This window comes from Chaetodon trifascialis, chromosome 13 (genome assembly GCF_039877785.1).
Source record: "Chaetodon trifascialis isolate fChaTrf1 chromosome 13, fChaTrf1.hap1, whole genome shotgun sequence".
Taxonomy (NCBI): domain Eukaryota; kingdom Metazoa; phylum Chordata; class Actinopteri; order Chaetodontiformes; family Chaetodontidae; genus Chaetodon; species Chaetodon trifascialis.
Genome location: NC_092068.1, coordinates 10920733 through 10940718, shown reverse-complemented (window position 1 = coordinate 10940718; position 19986 = coordinate 10920733). Strand labels below are relative to the sequence as shown.

Genomic DNA, 19986 nt, shown 5'->3' with positions numbered 1-19986 from the left:
CCCCTCTCTTTGAAGCTGGCTTTTGGGCCAGAGGTGACCAACATAATGGACATTGTGCACATTGTTGGTCTATTCTCCATCTCCAGCTAAATGACCACAGAGTCGTGTTTCTCTTCAACAGAAAGATGCTACAAAATGATGGAGGGCGCTGACATGCCGAGGAATGATGGCAAACAACTGCCTCCACTCAGACTCCATGGGATCAACAGAGTGTGAGACAATGTCATTATTTTGAAAAGTGAGACATTTTCATATCGAAAGCACCAGGAAACAGGCTCGATGTCCAGCGAACTGAAACTAACAAAGCAAGTCAAAACAAGGAGTCAAATGGAGTTTCAAGCCAAATGGAATTCAGCGATAAAAGCTGCTTTAATACGGCTAAAGATAAGGCTGTGGGTAGTCTCCTCATGGCACTCACACACAATGCCTCCGCAGGGCTGTGATTGGTGTAGCCGCTGTTCCTGGACTTTCACAGTCAGTGTGGAAAGCTATAAAACACAGGCATAGCCTAATGTCTTCAGCCAGTGGCAGCTTGCTCCCCGAGGAGCCACTCAGTGTTGCAGTATACAATGTTATGCCAAAAGTTAATTGTGTGCTGACAACTCTTAGCCACAGGAAAGACCGCATTGCTCTCCAGAATTAGATTTACATCACCAGTATCCCATTGTTCACAAAAGACCAAAACAAAAGGGCACAAAACAACCAATTAAGCAAAGCTTCAAATCCTTTTTGCTATTGTAAGACGAAAGACCATAAATGCAAAGCGCACACCAAATTCTGAGAGGAACATACCAATGAATTCAGGGATAAATTATTCAAGCTGCTAAAAAGAGGAAGGAAAAAAACTCTCTTTTGATTTGCAATGGATTACTCTGAAATTCCACTGTGTGCTTGACGCTTTAAAATAAAAGAGCGACCGCACAGTGTCACTGCGCTGTCATTGTTTCGCATGCACCTTCGTACTGTCAAGTCTGCTGGATTTCAGAGGAGCCATTTGTGTCGGATTGTTGTTTTGTTACACTCAAGCTGCACCACGGGGGAAGTAAAATACACAGAAATCAATAACATCCCCCAAATAACGCTTGCAAACAACAGAATAAAATCAATTCTCATGAGACATTTTAGAGGAGGGTTTGTTGCGCCTCCATTTTGACACATTTTTTTTGTCAGTGGATCTTACAAGGGAGAGAGGTGGGTACACGATGTGCATGTGTTTTTTTTGGGCAACATATGGCACTTGCGGACGCAGCTGGGCTTTCTGCTCAGGGCCTCCCGTACAGTGAACTGTGAGCGGTTGTGGAAGAATCACAGCGCTAAATAAAGCAGAGCCATCCTGGCCACCGCCGGACAAAAAAAAACATTTGGTGTGATAAAGTCATGAAATCAAGACGATAAAGGAACCATGAACAAGTGAAAATGTGTGGATAATGAGGATGAACTGGAGTTTACTTGGGTTGCTGTGATGTTTTTTTTAACAACACAACAGGTCTGAGGAGAGAAAAGGAAACAAAGAAAAATCAAAGGAGAGATGAGCAGTGGGAATGTCAGCTCCAACAGCCTCTGGGCTGATGTAATGGTGCCTTGTCTCTCTGCTGCGTTGAGACTGAGATTGTTGTGATGGCCTGCTGGGTCTGTCTGTCTCCCCATCCTCTTTCTCTCTGTCTCCCCAGCAGGGTCCCTCCTGCCTGGCTTTACAATGCCATTACAGCTGTCCCCTACTACCCGCCTTGTCTGCACCCAGCCACGCTCAGGTAGAGGCCAACCCTCTAAATTATTCTGTGCGGTTTCCATAGTCAAGGAGCCACTTTCATGCTACAGTCAGCCTCTTGCAGAGGCCAGCTTTATCAAAGCCGGGAAAAAATAAGGAACATTGATGTATTACGATTCAGGCTTCCTCGATTGCGAGGTTATCTCGGCTTTATATTCAGGCAAATATTCAAGAGCAGAATTATACGAACAGCACTTCTAAAAAAGGCTGTCGATAATAGGCACTTACTAAACTGACTGAAGTGTAATAGGAAATGCTATCACAGAGCAGTCTGGCACACGACAAACCTTATTCAGGTTTGCGTTGGTGCATTGCACGACATGCAAATGTTTCACGGCCAAACTCGCTCGAAGTTTGATTGGGAAGAAGGATGAGTTGTTGTTTACTCAGTGGCACTGAATCTATGCAGCCATTAAATCTTATCTTTGGAGCTAAGACAATAGCTATCGACTACTGTAGGAGAATCACACTGCATGAAGGAAAAACAATTTCTGTTCACAACTCAGATTTATTTATTCCTAGCTTTAGGCAAAGACAGTCTTATTTTAATTTATGGCTGTTCCGTGAGCTTACTGAAGCGGGTGCCCACTCTCACAAGTCACCAGAACAAGGCTTGCTGGATAGATATTTCAAACACAGTAACAATATGCCTCCATTTCCATTTTCCAAGTGTGTTATGAATATTCATAAATAAAGGCTGCTTGGATTGTGATTCAATTTTGAGGGAGGTGCAGTGGGGGCTTTATAACATCCCAAATAATCAGACTGAGAATCTCATTGCCTGTGCAGGAAGATATCTAATACATATGATTCATATAGTGGAGCGTGCAGCCTGATTTAAAAAACAAATCTCTCCTCTGCCCACCTTACATATCTCTACTCCACACTGATATTCTACAGCGCGAAAGAAAATCCCCGGAATATAATATTTGTCATATATTGTTAGGATCTCATGGCTCTTGGTCGCTTAGAATGCTGCATTAAACTGAAGTCATTCGTAAAGCTAACACCAACAGGACTGAATGCTGCAACATAACTGCATATTTATATGAACAAACCTATGATGTACACGACAGGTGGCACAGTTTGGTTACATGAAGTGATAAGACATCAGCAAAAGACCTGTGCACTATCCTTTATTGAATATAAGGGAGAGTGTGTTGACTGAATGAATTATTACGCTAACAAGTTTTAATGATGATGAGAGTGAAAATGAATCAAACATGAAGCTGTACTGAACCTTCTGTTAGTGCGACTGAGCCGGGGCCGAGATGCTTAGCTGTGATACACACTTCTATATGTGCAATATTGAGCTATGTGAGAACAGCAGGGTGTCAGCAGACACTGTTGACAACTGGGAGCACGTGGATATGAATGTGCAGATGCAAAGGATGGTATTTAGACGATGGTATTTAGCGACATTTTATCCTGTAATGTGGGATTGAGTATTTGGAGTTTGGCCCGTTCATTATGGCGTTAATCAGACAAGCCTCCTGGTATGACAATATTCAGAGGTATTCTATGAAGCTGGGAAATTTCAATTTCAGATGCATCCACAGCCACAGGTGCAGTGTAGTTGGTTTGATGTCAGCTGCAGTGCTACAGATGCTGCTCAGAGGCCATCAATGTATACGACGGAACAATTAACCTCACAACAAATTAGAACGCATTACTCTCACAGCGTTTGCTGTAGGATCAAAGAGAGAGGACTGCAAGAGGCAGCAAATTTCTTCTCTCCAAATTCCTTGCTCTCGTGTTTAAGAGCATCAGATTTATCTTTCTTTTTGGCAACTGCTAGCAAGTTGGCAATGATGGCTCATTTGTAAAATGGTGATGTCTGAGGTTACGCTCTCACCTTGACACTGACGGGAAAAAACATTTCAGTATTGTCAAAGATTTCTAATTAAATGACATGGGGAGATAAGGCCACTGCAATATGTGTCTATTTGATGGCCAAGTTTTAGCTCAAACATATGAATTTGCTCTATAAATGTACAAAGTTGCCACAACGCCTAGCAATTTTCTAGCTCGCCCGCAATCAGAGTGAGCTCCTCTCCAGTTTCTGTCGAAACATAAGAGAGCCAACGGGGTATGTAAGGAAAATGAATACAAAACATATTATATCACCAACTCTGAGGTGTTTGGGCTCTCAAGTTACTGCTTGATTGTGAATAAAAGTCAAAAATATAAAAAATACTGTAAGACCCACACACACACACACACACACACACACACACACACACTCTGACTCATGAGTAGGTGTATTCATATGTGCGTGTGTGTGCGTGTAGCAACCTCATATTCAGCTGTCCTCAAATTGTTTGATTCATTACTCATTCCTCCCATCATTATGAGCCATTTTATTACTCCTTTCAATAAAGCAGATTTAACCTCTCTGGCCATGAGCAGGTAGCCTGATTACAGTTATTAGTTTTAATAAAGGGTATTGGCTCGGGAATCATTCGGTGTTGTCCTGTGAATAGCTGGTTACACATGGATAAACTGGGCTGTGCTGGCCTGCGTAAGATTCAATATCTGAGACAGTTTGGGTCTGCACTCTGTCCAAGGCCCTGCTCCTCTGTACAAAATGCAATCTGCCTGCAATCAGGAATGACACCACTGTTTACTGCCTGACATTGTCACCGTACAGCGCACAGCCCATAGTAACCCTAGACAGTGACAGACACTGGCGGAGCTCAGGCAAGACACAATCAACAGGCTGGAGTGAAGCTTTCCAGTGATGGAAAGCCTGTAGTGTTTGTAGGACGTATTCCAATGGCTTTTCAGAGAGGATGGAGGAGGCTATCTCAGATAGATCTATCTGGAATGTTCACTCTCACCCTAAATTAATTGAATGTCAGTCAAAGAGAAAGTGAAATAGAGGTGAGAGAGTGACTCAGACCTTTGTGTTGGTGCAGTGATGGGAGAGGGGTGGCTGGGGTTCACAAATCTAACCCGCACTGTCTCCGGAGAATACCCTTAATCAGTGACAATGTTAGACAGAGTTACTTAGTCTGAGAAAAATGTGGATAAATAAAGATAGATTATCCCATGTAGGCAAAGTGCTGGCCTCATCATGGAGCTCTACTGGAGTGGCTGAATGCAAATAATAGCTAAATAAATTGCCACCTGGCTCAGATAGAGAGAACCGAAAGGACAAGGAAAGGGAATGTACAGTACAATTAAAAGGGTACACACATAACACTTTGAGGGAGCTGTTGACAATCAAAAATACAGAATATTGCTGGCCATATTCTATTGAAAGCAGCTGTTGAAGCACAAACATCCACCAATAATCCTAGCTACTTGCTGCGTTAAGATAGCTGCTGTGCAAATGCATGAACGAGGAACTCCACACTAGATTGTGATAGGTGGAAAATTACAGCTTCACTTGTCTATCTGGGCTAAAAGGTATACATCCCACCCAGTTGTGATACTGTGCTACATCACCGCAGCACAGTGTGTGGGAAAAGCATGTTGTCATTACTAATTAGCAGGGCAAGCGAGATTATTAGTATGGATGAAGTTAAATTTTTAACAACCAAGGCAACAATCGGTAGGTCATCAGACACTTCTGACACACCTGACACTTCAATGGAAAGTTGATCATTTACATTACTGGTAAAATAATTAGTTCCCAGTCAAAATTTGCTTGTAAAAGAACAATACCTCTTCCATATAGCTATGACAGTGTTCAGTTTTGAATCTGCTGGTATTGGTCCAGAAATATGTTATGGCACTTGAGGGTCCCTGCAATGCTTAGTGCTTCCTGTACATGTTAGTAGATTTCAGATGAGACTGATTCGGGAGGAAAGCTCGTTTGACAAACAGCAGACAACAAAAACAAGGCCGACCATACTGATTCAATACACGGGCATGAAAATACACCAGACTGGAGTAGAAAATCACATTGATGGAAAGTCTCTCTCAATCAGGTCAAATCAAATCATATCAAATCCAAGCAAATCAGATCTTACCCTCCATCTCCACAGTGGACTTGGCTGTGTCGTCATCTTCTGTTTTCGCGGCAGCGGGCTGCTCTTCCTCTGCTGGAAGAAAGGAAGCAAGCTGTGATGTTTGTCACGCTACACATTCACAGGACATCAGTGTCTTTGCAGACAGGTGATCGCACCCTCGTGTCTGCAAAAAGAAGCTTGAGCTGTCATGTCTTCAATCAGACCGGCTTTGTTTATGGGTGTATGTGTTAGTACGGCGTCCTCAGTGTGCGGACGTGCTGTGGCCTGTGAGGCTCCGGAGATAGAACACTCTTTGTCAAATCTGTTATACTGCACACAAACTGAGCCCAGATTCCTCCTCACTCGGCCCTGCTTATTCTGTGCTGAGAGATACATTTGCATAGATTTAAACACTGACAGGAAGAAAAAAAAACCCAACACTTGAGCTCTAGCACCGGTATTGCACGCTTTTAGTGTTCCATCTCCCAACCATGTAATTTTAGACTGCTGGTAAACCAAATTGTAAACATTTACATTTCCATTTTGTTATGCTGTCATTTTTGTTAAGCCGTCAGGGTTTCATGCATTGAACTGACTTATTCATATACAGTATGTCTGTCTCAGTGCCCTGTGGACATTTTGCTGCATACGGTGATAAAATACACTCACTATCAGGAAATCAGATGATCACCTCAACCTTTCTCAGTTTGGCATTAATATTTATGACTGACAACCCGTGCTGCTCAGTTTTGATACAAAAGGAGAAAAACAAAAAGCACCCTTAGGTACAGACCTTTGTCTTCATTTTTGTCTTCATCTTTGTCATTGTCAGTGCCTTTGTCTTCACCTTGGTCATTGTCCTTGTCCATGCCTATATCTTCATCTCTGTCTTGGTTTTCATTTTCATCGGCATCCTTTCCTTCATTCGGCTCATCGCTTCCCGAATTTTCGTCTGGAGGCACACAAACATTGAAATATAAAAAGAAGTGCATTTTGAGGGATTAATTCAGGCATGCAGAGTCAAAGCGTTCACATTAAATCCTGTAACACATGGCAGAAAACAAGCCCACACGTCATTACTGGTGACAGAAATCTCTCAAACATCCTCACATCAACAGGGTTCTCTTTTCCAGTTTGAAGGGTGTGGCGGTTGACAGCAAAGACGGGAAAACTGTCAAAAACTAAAAAGAAGACACGTTTCTGGAAGAAAAAGTGCTTGCTTTAGGCTGTATAAGCTAGTTTAAATGTAAATTTAAACAGCTGATTTACAATACTTGTGTTTGAAGCTGCTCAGCATACAAACCTTGTCATTCCTAGGTAGCTAGCACGCTCGGCTGTGGTTTCTAAAGTTGGAGGGGAAAGTCTTAGTGCCAACGTGTGTGTAGTATTACTAGCAGAGTACTTGCAGTAAATAAATATGCAAATAAAGGTCTGTGCATAAAGGCTACATTTTACAAAGTAACCAAGACTGCATAATTGAACAGCCTATTGATCTGTGGTCTCTGGTTTTCACCTGCAAACACACACACGCATGCATGCACACACACACATTTCACAAGAATGATGCAACTGTTGGCTGAATTAGCCTGCAGGTGTTACTTTAAACTGTATAGCGTTGCTCCTCCTAGCTCCTACCTCTCTGTTTGTGTTTCATGAGAAAGTAATTACATATCTCAGGTCTTGGATAACATCCCAAGGCTGAATTTGCTATAACTCTCTCATAGAATCTCTACAAAATTTATGTTCAGAGAGACTCTATCTGTCAAATCTTTGTCAATGGGATGGGATTTGAATAAAACAAAAACAGAGGAGAGGCGAGGAGCTGCTTTCTGCCAGTATGCAAATGCTGAATTTTAATTATATACTAGCAGCACAGAGAATACTCGGAGTAAGAGAAAGGATTCCAGCTCAAAGTTAATGGCTGCTCCTTTGTAACACGTACACACACACACACACACACACACACACACACACACACACACACTATCTTTCTTTAATTCACTTAAGGCGCTCACCGTCGGCACAACAAAACACATCAGAGTCTGTTCATCCAGCCTGTGCAGATGCACTCAGACCTTTGTATGCTACGTATTCCTCTGCTGCTAACAGGGCTGATCAGGTTGGATCTTTAATCAAACTGAGCTGAGCTGAAAAGCCAAGCAACGAGCTGCATGTCCGTCAGCTCGTACAATTCTCCAGAGATAGGAGTCATATCACTGTGCGCTCCTTCATGCACACTGACTGTAACACAGAATCACACCCCCATCCATGCTGGTGGCCTTGACTTGTTACTGTACCTGGGTTTTGACTCGCCATCTCCACGTCTTCATTTCCTGCAGCATCTAGAACAGGGGAGGAATTCAAAAGAGTGGAAAACATTTTGAGTTCAGTGCTAGTGCCTGCAGTTGAATTGACTTGGCTTTCGATATCACCTCAAACAGCCTTTTCATTCCATCTCTTTGTGTAGCTTTGTCTTTGTACTGCAGTATGAGAGCAATGGAACCACAAAGACATGCATAAATTAAGCGACAAAAAAGAAGGGGAAAAGAATGTCACTTCTAAAGCCATACATAATTGAGGGATTTCTTTGTTCCAAGCTTCTGTGATAAGAGAACTTTTTTTTGTGAGAGTGTGTGTGTGCAGTGTGGTGGCGCACAGGATGGAAAGACTGAACTGGAGCGAATAGGAAATTCAATTTTTGATGACAAATGACATCAAGAAGGAAGGAGAGCCGAGGGGTTCAGAACATGTGTTAATGGTCCGTAGAGCTACATTACCATTGTCACCCTCCTCTTCATCACCTGTTTCCTCTTTACCTGAAAAGCGAGGGAAAGGAATCATCAGCCAAACACGTATGGCAAAGCTAGCAGTCATACTAATGATCACAAACGGTTCATCTCTAGGCAAAGAATTTGTCTTGTGAGAGCTGGTGTCCCATTTTACAAGCCTGATTCCAAAAAAGTTGGGATGCTGTGTTCAACATAAATAAAACAGAACGCGATAATTTGCTCATCCTTTTTGACATATATTCAATTGAGAACAGTACAGAGACAATATGTTTAATATTTTACCTCATCATCTTCATTGATATTTGTAAATATATGCTTATTCTGAATTTGAGTCAAGTTGGGACTGGGACATCAACAGACTGGGAAAGCTGTGCTCCAAAAACACCTGTTTGGAACATTCCACAGGTAAACAGGTGAGAGTATCATGGCTGGGTATGAAAGGGGCATCCTCAAAAGGCTCAGGCATTCATAAGCAAGGATGGAGCGGTTTCACCACTTTATGAACACATGATTGTATGAAGGATATTATTACATAGAGGGTTGATCATTGGGTTTTTTGTCTTATGTTCAAGGTTACTGTTGAAGAAACCCACCTATTTGTTAGCTTTGCTAGCCGTTGACAGAGAGAGCTTTGAGCTTCAGTTGTAGAAAGCTAACAAACCCCAATCATTGTTGCATTATATCTTTGTTACAATGAAGAAAGTCCCAAATGTGCAGCAGTAGATACTTGTAGAACCAGACTAAGAGTTTACAGCCATGCTAGCGGCTCTGTCAGCCTGTATTAGCGCATAATGGTGCTTTGAGCTAAATGCTAATTTTAGCATGGTAGCATACATACAGTGACATGCTGATGTTATCAGCCATGGTCACTATCATCGTTAAGTGTGTTTGCATGTAAAATAAGCTGATTGGCAGGCTGAAGAGAATGTCAGTGGTTTTGCATTAATTCGGTCATAAACCAAAGTATTGACAAATTAAAATTGCAGCAAGTATGGGCCCAAAGATGGTGTCACTATCATAGCATAGTACAGTGAATAGCATCAGTATGATGCTATAATATAGTATGTTACTATGAAAAAAGATATTAAAATGTACAGACATCATACTAGCTACAATCATGAGCATATGCTTAACACAACACCATAGCCACATTTTTGAATGCGCAAAAGGCAGATTCTAACAGTGACATATAACAACTTTAATCCCTTCTCCATATCTGTTACCCCCACCCTCCTTACCCCTTTTGTTGCTCTCACACGCTCTTACACACACACACAGACACACACACACACACACACACACACACACACACACACATAAACCAATGACATTTGGGACAAATTGAGTAAATGAAAGCCATGACACCAATAAGAGAACATGCTCTACAATGGCTATTGTGCAGCTTCTATAATTGCTTTTTTAACAAGCTGTAGAGAGAAACCATTTTTTCATATCTATGCAATTTTGCCCTGCACTCAGAACAATAAAAATGCCAGCCTCTATTAAATGGGGAAAAGGCCAGTTCTACCAGTGCTGCATGTTTGCTTCAAGTGCCCCTGTCCATCACACAGAATACTGGTGACACACAGTAGATGGCAATCCTTTCTATTAATCATGACTGGCATTTTGAGATGAAGCCACAGACAGGGGGCTGAAAAGACCACTTCACTGGGAAAAGCAGGTTAAGATGAATCCTTTGCTGGCCATGAGGTCATCCTAAACCTTTCTTCTGCATTTAAAAATTATGCAAGGCTGTTGTATCTGTCTAAAGTGATCCCAAACAACAATATATCAGATACGACAAAAGGCTGAATGTAATTTCCTCTGTGTTATTTGATCATTCGTATTTGGCTTATTGAATGGAACAGCATTCAATTTGTGATAAAGGATGCTAAGGGACAGATTGTGGATAAACACACATATACACACACACGCGTACAAAGGAGACAACAAAAGATTCTATGTAGGGCAGACCTGATTTATAAGGCTCCAAGTTAAGTTCAATTAGAACAGTGTCTTCACAAAGTCGAAACCCAGCCAGCACCTCCAGCTCACTCCTGCTCCAAACAGCAGGTGGCAGCATTGGCACAGCTTTGCTCCACAACTCTCAGTGCTAAACTGTCTTCACTATGAATCAGGGTCTGACATACTTCACACAGAAGGGCTTCAGCCAAAGTCCACACCTCAAGACTTTGAGTGCCTATACTCCCATCAATTCCACTTTCAGAAGCACAGTGACTAAAAGGCAATTTTAGACACTCGTCTGCACTTGTGTTGAATGAGCAACAGCACTGTAGTATTTTTTTTTCTTTAACACACACACACACACACACACACACACACACACACACACACACACACACACACACACACACACACACACACACACACACACACACACACACTTTAATGATTTATTTATGTCAACATCAGATTCAGGGGTATAGTATCACAAGGGCATAAACAATTTAGATGCTGATATGCAAGCTGGCCTGTGTGTGGTAGTTGCATGACCGTTGGGTAAACATCAACTATAGACCATATTTCCTAGGAAGTAAAAGCAAAGTATCACATATTCAGGAATGAATGGAAATGTGAAAATTGCACAGACACTCTCACAGCATAGCTGCGCTCTATCTCCTTCCCCATCCCCGTCTCTTATTGCTTCCATTAAAGCTAACTGGAGCAAAGGACAAAAAAGATAAAAAAGGGGGAACTTGAAAAATTCATGAGACATGAGTAAAGGAAAAAGGGCTCTGTGAGATGACCAAGTCATCATTCAAAGACCATTTGCATGTGAAATGTGTGCATGCAAGCAAAGTGCAAGGGTGTTTGTGAGCGGGGTGCCACAGTGCAAAGGATGGCATCCCATGGAGAGCCTTACAGTCTGTCCACACATTGTGTTATTAATCTGTGTGTCCGTCCACGCTCGGTGCCATCTCTCACCATCTCCCCGTCTTCTCCGGGTGGTTCCCAGAAAGCTCAAGCATGCCAGGCAAACAGACCCAGCCAGGCATTGATTTCTGGCTCAATGTTCGCATTTTACTGTGCCCTGTGACATCCACTAATCTCACTAATACCAATCTGATATCAAATAATAGACACTGCGTGGCTGCTTGCCAAGTCAGGTGTGCTCCACAGAGCCTACGCTCCGCCCTGGACTTCTGTGCCAGCGTCTGCCCCTGCGTCTCATCCCACTCTGTCTTTTTTTTTCTTTCTATAGCTCGCAGCATCTGCATGCTGTGCCTCTGTTTCATCTGGATTACATCACAACATAGCTCATCTCTCTCTCTCTCTCTCACACACACACACACACACACACACACACACACCAAAGTTAATCTGTGACCCTTTCCTGCAAATACACTTTGGGGTTATTTGTAGACGGCGAGGGATCGTCTGTTGGCTTCTTTTGAAGAAGAGTTGAAATACTGCAGAACAGCCCCCCTGATGTGCTGGTCTTAAAGTAAATAATTATAATTAGAACTTAATTTTTTATCATTATTTATATCACATTTTAACACGAATAAGTCTTATGAAAGTAGGACATTCAGCTGAAATCTATGAGACATTAAGCGCTTAGAAAAGATCACAAGACACAAAATGATAAAAGAAATAAATAGGCTTAGAATTAACATTTAAGAAAAATCTACAAGCATAATACACAGGAACGTACAACGTAATGTGAGAGGTGTTCTGATGTTGGTTCATGTTCAGAATAAGACAGAAAGGCTGCATTGTTGGAATGATCTGTGTTCTGTGTTTCACAGTTAGGTGTTTTTCTTCATTGGCTGCTTTTTACTGTTTTCTTCCTTCAGTCCACCGAGGCTAAAAAAAGCATTTTGCTCGTGCGGTGACAAAACAACTGTAAATGTAGCAGTTGTTGTGTGTGGGACAGAGCAGCCCTATAATTACCTTCAGTCCACTAACCATTGTATTTATCATGGAAAAACAATGGAGAAAGCCTTAACGTTTTCTCTTCATCAGTGCTGTAGCTGAAAGTCCCTCATGTCTGACCCGTGGACTGGAGAGAGTGAATCCCCCCAGGACTGTGTTGGATGTGATGGATCACACTGAGGCATATTGGCAGACACACTCCACCAACTCTGCAGCAGAGCAGAATTTATTCTAAAAGGTGCTCCATATATTGATTATACCAAATAGGTGGCCTGCTTTACTGGCTCTATAAACAAGATGTGAAGTGAAATACAGTGTGTTTTTGCTGAATGGAAATCTTCCACAGGTGTACAGAGGTGGCATGAGACTCTCAAGCATCTCATGATGTCTGTCTCACGTAGCTGACAGTCGTTTTTTGCAGCTCGTGTTTCCCCTGCTTTGTGCTACCTTGACATCTGAGTGTTTCCCATGATTAATCCTTCCTATGTGCTACGTCGAACCAGACCTAACCTTTACAGTGAAGGCAGTACAAAATCATTTCATTCCTTTCCTGTGAGAGAGGTTGTCTCAAGGACTGAGTGTTCCCATGCTAGAAAGCTGTGCCAAGGCCTTTTGTGAATGGATTAGTTACTATTAAACTGCCGGGCCTGATAAATTAGGATTTATAAAGATTATTACAAAATACTTATGCCCTCCTAATGCTGGTGATTGAATTTGTGAATCATATTGAATTACTGCTGTGGATTATGGAAAGGTATGTTGAATAGGCAGGAAGAAATGACTTATTGTGCTTTGTTTAACAACACAGAGTTTATTGACGCCCTTGAAGAGTCTGCACTATCTAGTCCAGCCTCTCACAATCAGCGAGAGGAATCCTTTCCCCAAAGAAAACAACCATGTCTGCTATCTTCAAAAATTCCCTGCAACCTTAAGGCTTGAAGACAAATGGATGGTGTACGATTTTAATTGCCTACTAACACCCTCCAGTGTAAGAATCTAATTATCTTTGGTCCATCGTATCGGAGAAGCCTATAACTGTTTCAATATTACGCATCCAAAGGGGCTGAAACTGCAGAATAGCCAGATAATGGCTTCTTAAACAAGTTTGCCTTAAAGAAAACATTCTTTTAAAAAGACCAAGCTTCATCTTGTATTCATTTCCCCAAAGAGGAACTTGGCACCAGAGAGCAAGAGATTACTGACCAAGAACACACTCCATTACTCCATACACACAAAACAAATGATCATACAAACACATATCAATGCACAACGTTTCCTCTACCCGTTATGTTACTTAGCGTGTCCAAATCTATGCAGTCTTCATTAATACCATTAGAATGAATAAGGAACACACACACACAGCCACAAACTCACAGACAGACATACCCCTGTTGCTGTCTTCACTTTCATCCTTGGTTGTGGACTTTGTAGATGGTGGTGTGTTATCTGCAAAATAAATTAAAATAAAGGGTGATTTACAGACGTGGGAGTGGCACATCGTTATCCCCCCAACACCATCAGGACGCGAAGAGCGTGACATCATGTCAAGTTGAACTGTTAGATGAGATGGCGCGAGTGGAGACGGCTTTTGGCAGGACATACTCATCATCCATCCATCCATCCATTTTCTATGCCGCTTATCCCTTTAGGGGTCGCGGGGGGGCCGGAGCCTATCTCGGCTGTCAATAGGCGGGAGGCGGGGTACACCCTGGACCGGTCGCCAGCTGATCGCAGGGCAACATACTCATCATAGCAGTGATTATTTAGACTTGGCCGTTCTGTCTCGGCTGACCACGCTAAAAGAGGCTGTGGGAGAACTCACACTTACGCTGTTTTGTTTTATACCTGTCTGACAAAAGGAAAAAAAGGCTCCTGTGGGAGAGCAGGGAAGAATGCGTGGCTCTGAGACCAACTCCAGAGCACAGTTTGGGACAAAAGCACCATTCCATGTGAGAAAGGCAGTCATTCGAACCTTTGAATAGGCTCCAGCCAGCAGATTCAAACTCTGGCTGATGGAGCAGAATAAAAGGCCAGTCCTTGGCACCGGCACAGAGGCCCATCAAACAAGGCCAAACTGGACCGGGTCGGGGCTGGCATGATGATACAACAGAGCTTGGAATTATCAGGGGTTATTTCAGTTGGCTTTATGTGGTCTGGTGCTATGTTATTATACAGTATGCAGTGTAAAATAGCTGGTGAGGAGCGCGACAGGAGACGAACGCGCTCGCTCAGGCGCTAACAATAGGACAAAGTCTCAAATGCAGTTCCTCTCAGCCAACTCTTTATGATTTAGCCATTACGTGCACATTGTTTCACTCTGGAATATCACATTTTACTGTGCACTTATAAAACAGCCCTTTTATGTTCACAAACTGGAATCTCATTGAAAACACAGATGCGTGTAATTGGCAAATCATGGAGGTGACTTTGGGAGGAAAAACATTTTGATAGCACCCTGGGTTCTACATCTACGGTAATCTGAACACTTCCTTCGATAGACAGTAAAACTAACATTCTTCTCTGCTTAGTTGGTTGCACGTGTACTATGACATATTGGAGGGACACGGCAGTTAGACCTGGCAAGCCCTTCGTACTCGTAAAGAAAACTTGCCATCAGGCGCTTTCAAAGACCCACTGTTCCTTGGAGAAAACTGCTAGAGGCAGTACATTTCATCAAACATTTCATAAGAATGATTCTTTTTTGTCTACCAAGGAGAAAAAAAGTAACTGCAGCTAAACTGTATTCAATCTATTGTTCCTGCTATTCATACAATATACGCACTTCCATGAGGCTTTCTGTTGGAGCCATTGCTTATTCAGGACATCAGTGTACAGACAAATGTCAATAGTTTATCCTGATAAGCAGTATCTGGGAGTTTCAGGCCGTGTGCCAAGATGGTGCTGTGATAAAAGCATTATGCGCTGACAGTTGTGTTTGTCCTATCGCCTGGCGCACGCTGCGGAGGGATGTTGCTCTGCTGTTCCTTTGTCACTCGCTTTAGGTGGTCTGAAGGCATTGTGCCTGTAAGCCGGATGAAGAGAATGGTGTTGGGAATTAGCTGTGGATATAAGCTCTTGTAATGTAATGTACCTGACATGAAGTATTTTTAACTGCGATGTGTCAGGCCAGGGATTCGACTTGTCACCAAATGAATAAATATTCAATTTCATCTGCTGCATAAAACCCAGCAAATCACTGTCACCAGCTGAAGCTACGCCACTCACTCAGCCTCTGTGTGCTTTAATGGAGGTGTTAAGGTGAAAAGGCAACCATGAAATATTCTGTCACTCACCTCCCTTCAGCTGCTCCTCTGTAACCTCCATGTCATTGTCTGGCAGAAGGGGGAAAAGACAGTGTGTCAAACCATGCCATTTTATAATGCACGACACAGCCAGTCATCACAACTTGTCTCCTTGATTGTAATGTTCGGGAACAGTATTTTGATGTCATACTGCCGCGTACTCGGTCTGTCTGAACCAGCTGAAACTGCAAGCTGCTGTGTTTCCTCAGGATGTGATTGAAATCCGATCTATCTTCCAATGCAGTTCATAAGACCGAAAGCTGGCTCTTACACCTCCTCTTTCCACAACAGCTGCCATGCTCCAAAATCTTACCAACAACAGTTCACAGCCTCCCTCAATTCCCCCACCAGACGGCCTTGGATCTAGTGAGTCATTACACAAAATGATTGTGTGTGAGTGTGTGTTTGTTTTGCGGGGGGGGGGGGGGGGGGGGGGGGGTCACATTCATGAGACATTCTTTTTCAATTAAATCTATACTGGTAGGCTCAGCATAAATGACACAAAACCTCCCATTTCCTCAAATTACAAGGACTGCAGGCTCGGGTGGACAACTGCGCCTAAAAAAAAAAAAAAAAAAAGACGCTTTGATTTTCTCTCCTTTTCTGTTCTGTGAGACAAACTGAGTGAACTAGGGGTGTTTCTGGGTGGATGAGTTGAGTTGCACGGTGGGAGATGAGAAGGAGCCGTTGGATGCTGCTTCAGGAGGAGCAACAGAGTGAGAGACGGGGAGAGAGGAACTGTGTGCCTGCTCACGGCTCCCATCACACAAGCACACACTCAGCCTGCCTCAAGTTTCTTTGAGTCTATATATATATAGCGCGTGTGTGCTTGTGTTTTGCGCTTGTGCACACTTCATATGAATAGATTATGCTGTGTCTGTGAGGGCACATGTATGGGATGTGTGTGTATAGCTGTGCATGTGTCTGAGCAATGATTGCGTTGTGGTTAACAAGCAAAAGCAAGAGTTTGCTTTGATGAAAGGCTCTTGTCATCTGTTCTGCAGAAGTGTAACCATCAGAGCTCCCTGTGGATCAAGCGACAGACTTTTCTTTTGTATAACACTGAATCTAAGGGTACAGTGCATTAATCTAACCCTGCTCGGGGAAACAAAGTGAGGCTCGCTGTTACAGAATAACAATAGTGCAAGAATGGAAACATGGGGCTGCCACATGTGATTATATTATTACCCCTGCTCAACACTGCTGTCAACACAGGAAATGTATGTGACTTATTCTAGAATGTCCATACATGACATTTTTATTTCTTTCATTCTTTCTTTCCAAAGGTACAGACAACCCGATTACACAGACATCTACATTCACTTTCTTTCTGATGGTTAGATGAAAGGATTAATGCCACTCTCATCAGTCTGCACTAAATATGAAACTGGAGCCAGGAGCTTGTTTAGTTTAATTTAAAGTCTGTAAGTGGAGGGAAATGGCAAACCTGCCTCAGTCCAAAAATTCTGCTACTGCAAATAGCTAAATGAGTAAAACATGACCTATTTCCACACAGCGTGAAGTTAAAGATGACACATTTTTTTCAATATATCAAGTGAAATTATTTTTTATTTCCAAACTTTACAGTTTTAAAATGACTAAAGAGGAAAAGGGACAGAAGCAAAACTTTGGGCACCCTGCATGGTCAGTGCTTCGTAACACCTTCGTAACGTAGATTTGGGATGATGTTTAGGTCGGGGGCCTGTGAGGGCCATGGCTAACCTCCAGCCTGTGCCTCTTGAGGTCGTGCATTGTGGATTTTGAGGTGTGTTTAGGATCATTACTCTGTTGTAGAAGCCTTCCTCATTTCATGTTTGCCTCCGAAAATTTGCAGGTATTTAATTGAATCCACTCTTCTCTCTACCAGTGAAATGTTCCTGTGCCACTAGCTGCAAGACAAGCCCAAAGCATCATCCATCCACCCCATGCTTGACAGTTGAGGTGTTCTTTACATGAAATTCTGCAACCTGTTTTCTTCAAATACCTTTGCCAAAAAGTTTTATTTTAATTTTAATTAATTTTATTTCATCAGTCCACAGAACTTCCAAAATGCACCAGGCTTGTTTAGATGTTGCTTTGCAAACTTCTGATGCAGAATTTTGTGGTGAGGACGCAGGAGAGATTTTCTTCTGATGACTTTTTTTATGAAGGTCATGTTTGTGCAGTGACTCCTTTGCTGACTCCAGTGCACCACTACTCCAGAGTCTGCAGAATCTCCCTGAAGGTCTTTTACAGTCAAGTAGGAGTTTGATTTGACTTTGAGGATCCCCTGGCTACTGATTGTTGGAACAAGGTTTGAGGAGTCACAGTATTTCTAAAGCTTTGAAATATGTATCACCTGGCCTTTCTTACTGAGGACTGTGATCTAGCCATAGCCCTATCAAGCTGTTTAAGGTCTGAGACCTTCGTGAAAGTTATGAGAGCTCAAATCTCTTGCTAAAACTTTTAGATGGCGCTTCTTTCCTTTTTTCCTTCCAAAATTGTACAAAACAAAAATAATGAACTAACTTTTGCTTGAAATGTTGAAGATGGAGATTAGTCCATCTCCTACTCTAGTCCATCTACTACGTCACGATGACATACATTATATGTATGCCATTATATGGGGGGCTGATTAGGATGGAGACACAGTTGGATTTAAACTGAACTGTAGTACGGCTGAGCAGGCTCTAAACCTCTAAATGATCAAAAAGTAACTATGGCGAGCCCATACTGTACATGCTGATAAGCAGTTAGTCAGGATGTATTTGCACATTTTCTACATGTCTGTGATTTATCCACAAACGTGAACATTTTAACATATGATGAGCTAAACTGAATCCTCATATTTGCCAAAGCTGAGACTCTGAGCCACTGTGCTTTCTGGAAATCACATCACTAACACACCATGCTCTCTTCATTTCCCTGCCCCGAGGGACAGCCCCGTGAAACCAACACAGACTTCATTTTCACCCGCACAGGGTTCCTCTAGACCTTCATATCCTCTATCCAAAAATTACATGTGTGTGATAACAGTGTGTGCATACCACATCCTTACTTCCTCCAAAGCAGTGGAGATTGAGAGGATGCATCTGTTATTGGCTTTTGCGTGGTAGGTGTGTGGATTGTGGGGTTGGGAGTATGGAGTGTATTAAGAGCCATGTAAATAAATGTCAATTGGAAAGTCAGTGAAACAGTTGGGAGAGAATGCAGCAGCCCAGATCTGTGGGCTGCGTTAATATTGTCAGCACTGTGGCTGATTGAGGAGAAGAAGTGATGGAGCCCAGCTTGTGGGCAGCCACCCGGATCATATTAGTAGCGGAGTGTACCCAGAATCAATTTCAACATGCTTTTACTCTCTACAACCCCAGCTGCCTGACTGCATCCATGCTCGCAAATAATACATGCCAAGGCGAGCATGTGGTCAATCATGATCTATGAACCAATCTGAATACTTAATAGAATCATGTCATGGGATTAATGACATTGATTAAGCTCTATATCTTAATCAATTAATAGTTCTACTTCCTTTTTTTTCTTGGTTGGTTTTTCCTTTTATAACCATGATTATTTCTGGTTGCTCTTTCTCTTGGTGTGTGTATTCCAACAGTGCAAACACAGACGGCCCTGTTGACCAGATAGTGAGTCAGAGCACATCTGAGATGTGTACAGTTTAAAGTTATGAATAGGTCATTATATCACTGGTTATGAGCTGAGTAGGGGAGGTGTGCACACTCCTTTACAAAACATCTGACTCTAAACAACTGAAGTGTTCATTGAGCTTCCGCTCCATAAAAAACCCTTTGTCTGTTTGGGAGAACTCATAAATCATTAGTCATCAAACAGCAGCTCGCCTGCTGGGTCTGATTGAACACCAGGCACATGCCGCTGCAAAGACAATCTGCAGTCATTTCTTCGAATGCCTCACTCTGATGTCAATGTGCTAATATATGATACTCGACTAGGTGTAACTTCCTGTTTCGTATGTATGCGTTTGTGTGTCGCGGCTGATGTGGCTGCATGCAGATGTGCCTGAGAACTCTTGTCAGCAAAGGCTATTTTTCAGTTTCCTCCTTCTGCAGAGATGTAACCATATTTTGGCCCTCTCACAGTGACAGCTTGTGGGAATGCACATTGTAATAAAGCAATTTCCTGTATGCAAATGTCCTGTTTACACATTCCTGCTCCAGTCATTGTCACTTGACAGATTGCTTGAATGTGAGGAAAGCAGCTATACAATGAAAAATGAGAATAGTAAGACTTCAATAAAAAAAAATCCATTGTGCCTACTCTCA

At 42.5% G+C, this 19986-nt stretch overlaps 1 protein-coding gene across 5 annotated transcripts in view; it reads right to left on the bottom strand.

Annotated features, from left to right (window-relative positions):
* macrod2 (mono-ADP ribosylhydrolase 2) overlaps positions 1-19986 on the bottom strand; it is a 402757-nt gene that overhangs the window by 10720 nt on the left and 372051 nt on the right. For 2 of the 5 annotated variants that reach the window (XM_070977971.1, XM_070977972.1), the window contains exons 10-15: positions 15704-15742; positions 13797-13856; positions 8502-8540; positions 8022-8066; positions 6518-6676; positions 5746-5817 (exon numbers count right to left, since the gene is read on the bottom strand). In XM_070977971.1, the coding sequence (XP_070834072.1) occupies positions 5746-5817; positions 6518-6676; positions 8022-8066; positions 8502-8540; positions 13797-13856; positions 15704-15742 (414 nt within the window). The remainder of the gene's footprint in view (positions 1-5745; positions 5818-6517; positions 6677-8021; positions 8067-8501; positions 8541-13796; positions 13857-15703; positions 15743-19986) is intronic. The other 3 variants (XM_070977974.1, XM_070977973.1, XM_070977975.1) reach the window with 2 other exon arrangements.